Source organism: Arachis ipaensis, chromosome B3, assembly GCF_059453495.1.
Source record: "Arachis ipaensis isolate K30076 ecotype BB chromosome B3, ASM5945349v1, whole genome shotgun sequence".
In the NCBI taxonomy this organism is placed as follows: Eukaryota; Viridiplantae; Streptophyta; class Magnoliopsida; order Fabales; family Fabaceae; genus Arachis; species Arachis ipaensis.
The window spans coordinates 32,610,441-32,616,253 of record NC_142438.1 but is presented as its reverse complement, the minus strand read 5'-3'; the positions used below and the strand labels follow the sequence as shown (position 1 = coordinate 32,616,253).

The 5,813-nt window shown below is 33.9% G+C and overlaps 1 protein-coding gene across 1 annotated transcript; it reads left to right on the top strand.

The window, feature by feature from the left end:
* The first annotated feature begins 645 nt into the window (after positions 1-645).
* Positions 646-5,579, top strand: LOC107630228 (ribosomal protein L11 methyltransferase-like protein). The gene is made up of 7 exons (XM_016333312.3): positions 646-1,073; positions 1,801-1,884; positions 2,854-2,994; positions 3,547-3,612; positions 3,897-4,064; positions 4,613-4,942; positions 5,083-5,579. Exons 1-7 carry the CDS (start codon positions 777-779, stop codon positions 5,194-5,196), a joined length of 1,200 nt encoding a protein of 399 aa, XP_016188798.1. The 5' UTR covers positions 646-776; the 3' UTR covers positions 5,197-5,579.
* The last annotated feature ends 234 nt before the right edge of the window (positions 5,580-5,813 follow it).

The following is a 5,813-nucleotide window of genomic DNA, read 5'->3' as shown; positions in this document are numbered from 1 at the left end:
TTTCTATTAATGTTACATGTTTATTGTACTTATAAAATTTTTAAGATAAAAATTTCATTTTTTATTTTTTATTTTTTTATGAATTTCTATTTCATTGGTACTCAATTATCTGAACCGAACCAATCTATTTTTAATCGATTTGATTTTGTTCGGATATATACACAAAAAAACGTAAATCCAAACCAAATCGAATCAATTACAATTTAATTAATTCGAATCTAATTTTACCTTAAACCTGAATTAATCCGACCCGTGTTCATTCCTAGTGAGACTACAATTTATTTCAAGATATGGTTAATTTGACATTAAATAAGAACTCAATTTCAAGAACTTTGATGGTGGACGAATAAAACTTCCGATTGTAGTGCTTTCACCACCCATTATTGATATAAAAAAAAAAAGTAAAAAAGAGTTTATAACTTTTAAAAGATTTTGGAAATTAAGATTAAATAAAAAAAAGACACTAAATTGAGTTCAAATTACAATCTTATGAGTTAACTTAGTCATTGTATCCTCTAGTATAACAAAATGATGTCACATAAGTACGGCAATAATTGACTTATTACTGAGAAGATGACCAGAAATTATTATAGTACTCAAAATTCTATGTGAAAGACTATAATTGTAAAATTAGAATATTGAAGACTGCGAGGTAATCTGGTGAGTATGAGGACCACTATAGCCTATAGGGATAAATTCAAAGTGGTCATGGAATACTTTGTCCGGCCTAAGCTTAGATAGGCGATTTCTCCACCATCGGTTACCTTTGCAAAGAAATGATGAAGGCATGGCATTTCCTCAAGCATCTGAACTGCACACCCGCCGCCGCCTCCCTCTCTCTTCACCTCCTACGCTCATCCTCTTTTTCTCTCAATCGTTACTTTCCATCGCATTGCTTTCTCTCTGTCCACACCACCGCTAGTGACCACTGGCCAGCACGTGGCCAAGTGACAAACGGACATGCAAAATTTTCCACAGCTTCTTCTTCTCTGGCAGTTCATTCAATGGCTTCACCTGTTCCTGTACCTGCAAATTATGTTTCAGTTCTAGTTCGATGTCATAAGGATAATTCAGTAAGCTTCCTTCCTTTTTCTTTCTTGTCTCTTTTCAGCATTTTGCTTGTTCTTAAAACTATACCGAGCCACACTAAGCTTGTTCGACCCTGAACCTGTTAAATTTGCTTTCAATAATTTCTATTTCGATTATTTTTTGTTTATTTATTTATTTATTTATTGTATTTAAACATACTCCAGCTTTTGTGCGCGCGCGTGTGTGGATATATTTTCTAGTTCAATCGTGATTTTTTGCGGTTCAGAAATAAACTCATTTGATTAAACCAACTGAATCAACAGCTGCCAGCTCAGTTTTTAAAAGATTAGTTTATCTTTAACCATTGTATTGCTGCATTTTCCCTCCCTAATTCAGTTACTATGTAAATTGAAGAGCTAAATCAGTTGAGAACTTTTCAGGTGACCATGTCCTGAAATTGGTGTTTCATGGCTCATCCTATACCTTATTAGTGATTGTAGTGTTTGGAAATCTGATTCAACTTTTGTTTGTTTAGTCTGAGTTTTAGTCTAGTATTTGTAATGTTGGTGCTATTGGGATTTAGTCATTTAGGTGCGTTTTGTTATTTAGTTAGTATTCATGATTGTTTGACACTTATTTAAGAGTCTTCTATGTGGAAAGAAGTATCAGTAAGAGACTCATAAGACATTTAGCTACATTCGGAATCATATTATAGCATAAGAACTTTGTTATGCTGCCTAATTGTTTGACCATTTTCTTTATGCTGACAAGGATATGCTTGCAGAAGCTATTTTAAGCTTTGGTGCAAGTTCTGTTACTATGAATGAAGATGATGTCTGTCCAGATACTGATGAGGTATGCTGTTACTGGAATCTTTTACAGTTATTTTATTTTCTGAAACAGAACGTTCTTATAAAGGTTTATAATACTTTTCATTTTATCAATTTCAATTTGCTGGTTTTGTTAATTATTCATGACAAGGCACAAGGACATTGTTTGATCCCACTTAGTGGGATAAGGCTCTATTGTTATTGTTATTTGTGTTAATTTTAAACTCAGATACTTATGATCGCATGCCAATGAATCAAACTTGGGTAGCCTATCACATTCCTTTTTCAGTTATGCGAGCTCTTTATGAATATCATGTTATTGACTAAATCAATTTGAGCTGGAGGTGTAAGCACATCTTCATTGATAAATTACATTGTTGTTCAGGAAGAGAATCTGTCCATGTACTATTGCTGCACTTTGCCACTTGGTTTAGTAGCATCATTTTCGGTGTATTATGTGCATGAATAATGCACCCAAGAAGAAAGACAAAAGAAGAAAGGAAAAAAAAAAATGAAAAAGTGTGGAAAAGTTATTCATAATGTATGTTTGTTATTCAATCCTTTTAGTGCATCAAGTATGTACAAAAGTTAAATGTATAAGAAATTCCAATAAATTTACTATGGTAAAAACCCCAGAGCTTTTTTGCAACCACAGCTTGATTTATTTTTGAACAACCTTAATTGATCTGAACCACCTATTAAATTTGTCTCAATTTCAACAATAAATATAAGTACCAAAACATACCAGCACAAGTATTTATCTAATCCTGCGTGTTCCAATTATATAAATTTCAGTCTTTATCACTAGACTGCTGCTCATACTGATTACATATTTAATCATTCTCCCTATATCAGGAATAAGTTTTCCATTCTTTATGATATCTATTTGACGTTTTGACTGTATATTTGACAAACACCAGTTTATGGTTAAAAGTTGTGGTTTTAAGGCACTCATTTTATGTGAACTGTTTCAAACACTTCTAAAACTCTGCAGGTTTGTGTTAGTTCCATTTTTCTTGAAGGTGAGGATATAAATATGAGCATTTCACATGCTGCTGATTCTATTGGTTTGAAAGAGATACCAAGATATGAAGTTAAAATTATTGAGGAGGATGACTGGATGAAAGGAGCTCAGGTCAGTTTGCTTCTTTTCTAGATCAATATCATGAAGTTGTTCTTGTGTTGCTTTAGAAGATTGATCTAATATCTACGCAACTTCCTTGCTATTGAAGTTCTGCATTATTATGCTATATTCACATTTCTTCAGCCATCTAGTCTCTGTTCTATGATATTTGGCAAAGTTTTTCATGAGAAAAATGTCTTGGTATGCCTTTCACTCGAAGGCAGAGTAGCTGAAATTTTTGGGTGTATCTTCTAGTGTTTCTGTTCAAATCAATTTTGGAAGGGCATGAGTGAAAATCAGACAGGTTCATCTTTTATGAACTAGAAATCGAGTCAATGAGGCAATGATGCTCTTTATGAAATTGAGTTAGTCCTGTGTTCTAGCTGTTAAATACTAACTGCTAATTGTTTGGTTTCTGTTTAATAGCTATTAAATTTACTGCGTTCTTTACTTAGCATTCTTATTTGGGGAATGATGTTAACTGATAACTTATTCATATTATGGAAAACTGTCAGTGCGAGAATGTTACTGGAAATAAACTTACAAATTTTTCAATGCTTTCAGGAATCATTTCATCCAGTTGAAGTTACTGAAGGCCTTTGGGTGGTGCCCAAGTGGATTACTCCACCTGTACGCATATCTCACACTTATTTTTTTGTCACAGTTTATCTTCCTCTTTCATTACAGATAATGTGTTGCTAAACTTCCTATAGTTGGTAATTATACATTGCAAATCTATTTAAGTATTGAATTTTTTGCATCTTGTTTGAATACCATTTTTAACTTTGACCATTTTTCTTCTTGTTTTCCCCACATCCTTTTTGTCTGAGAAGTGAGAACTATTTGTTCATCCTAAATTGAATATTCTTTGTCAGACTAGTATATTCTAATGAGCAATCTTGAATCTTACACAGGATATTCAAGCAATGAATATAATTCTTAATCCTGGACTAGCCTTTGGAACTGGAGACCATCCGACTACCAAATTATGTCTATTACTCCTACATGGCCGTATAAAAGGAGGAGAATACATCTTGGACTATGGCACTGGCACTGGAATTCTAGCAATTGCAGCTCTAAAGGTATTTTATTGATGATCTGCATATGTTAAGAACTTAAAGTAAAATGAAAAAGCTATTTGGAACTGGGATACCTACTCCGGTTTCAGTTAGCTAGAATGCCTTTGCTGTACAGTAGAGTTCATTTTCATTCTTACTTTGTTTCCTTGAACATCTGTGTGTGGAAAGCTAAATATTATAACCGTCTCTATCATATTCACATATTTTAACTGTCTTTTTTGGTTAATTTTTTGTGGTAGCTTCGATGTAAGGAATTTTTTTTTTTTCCATAGCATCGATTAGAAAATACCTGGGTTATCAAATTAGTGAAAACTTTCAGGAGTTAATTGACAGAACATATGTCAGATATGAATTTTCAGAGACATTTTGATATGACATGTTCTGTACTTGTTGGGCCTTATATAGGGTTTAGGGTTTAATTATTAAGTTAGTATAAAAGAGCATATTATTGATTTAATAGAATCAGTTGAGAAATTAATCAAATGAGAGTTCAGGAAAGCAATTCTAAACCTTCTGCAGTTTCATATTCACCAATAATAGACCTTTTGCAGTTTGGTGCTGCCTTTGCCGTTGGAGTCGATATAGATTCACAAGCAATTGCATCAGCATCTGAAAATGCTACTCTGAATAACATTGGACCAGACAAGCTGCAACTGCAGTTGATTGCAAGCCAAACTTCTTCATCCTGCAGGGATGACTGGCCATCTAGAGTTGTCGAGGGAGAAAATGCTTTCGAGATAGACAGAGTCACTCACAAGGATAAATATGATGTGGTCATCGCAAACATACTTTTAAATCCTCTGTTAAATCTTGCTGATCAAATTATCTTTTCTGCAAAGCCTGGAGCAATTATTGGTCTCTCTGGAATCTTAAGTGAACAGGTAGTTTAATTAATTCTCATTATCGATTTTCTTTATTCGGAATGCAGCCATCTCTTTGCGGCCAAATGCAGATTCTTGTTGGTGGAAATGCTTCGAATCGCATTTTCCTCTTAAATTCATCTCCGTTGTTCCTTATGCAGGTCCAGAACATATTACAAAAATATTCACTATTCTTAGAAGACATAGAAGTGTCGAAAATGGATGACTGGGCCTGTGTGAGTGGCAGAAAAAGAAAGAATATAGATATCTGCTGATCGTTGCTGTAGATGCTTTGTTTGGAGGTTTAACTTTTCTCATCCAATCATTTTTTGCCGTTTTAATGCCACCCAGAATGTTTTACAAGAAGCAGCTTTGAACCTGCCACTGCTAGCTGCTATTGACATTCTCTTTTAAATTATCAATGCTGCTATGTGTTTGGCTGTAAATGTTTATTTGGGAAGCAGAAATTAGAATCAGAAGGTGTAGCTAGGCAGAATCGCTGCCTTGATTTTTAGGTCTTACAAAAAAACTGCATGTGTCCTTTTGAACTTATATTTCTAAATTTGAGAGAAATGTACATTGTCCCAAACATTTAGATCCAGCTACAAATGGCCTTAATATTGATGGGAGAAAGAGAGTTATACCGCGCTTGAAGAAATAGATCGATTTTCTTTTTCATTTCCTTTTACACTCTTTAATCCCTTTCCCTCTCGTGGTTTCTTGGGTGTCCACCATCCTCATGTTTGCGAATCATTTCATTTTTTTTTTTTTTTTGAATGAAAGAGCTCAACACAACAAGTGGAGCAAAGAGAACAACAAAAAAAAAAAAACCACCAAACTAGGCAAAAAACCATACAACACAACTACATGATACCCACTGTCATCTTCGGCA

Bases quoted from the DNA above. Each gene is read 5' to 3' on its own strand.
- LOC107630228 (XM_016333312.3), top strand. From the start codon at position 777: ATGATGAAGGCATGGCATTTCCTCAAGCATCTGAACTGCACACCCGCC. The intron at 1,885-2,853 runs GTATGCTGTTAC...AAAACTCTGCAG, and splicing joins TCTGTCCAGATACTGATGAG to GTTTGTGTTAGTTCCATTTT. The intron at 4,065-4,612 runs GTATTTTATTGA...GACCTTTTGCAG, and splicing joins TAGCAATTGCAGCTCTAAAG to TTTGGTGCTGCCTTTGCCGT.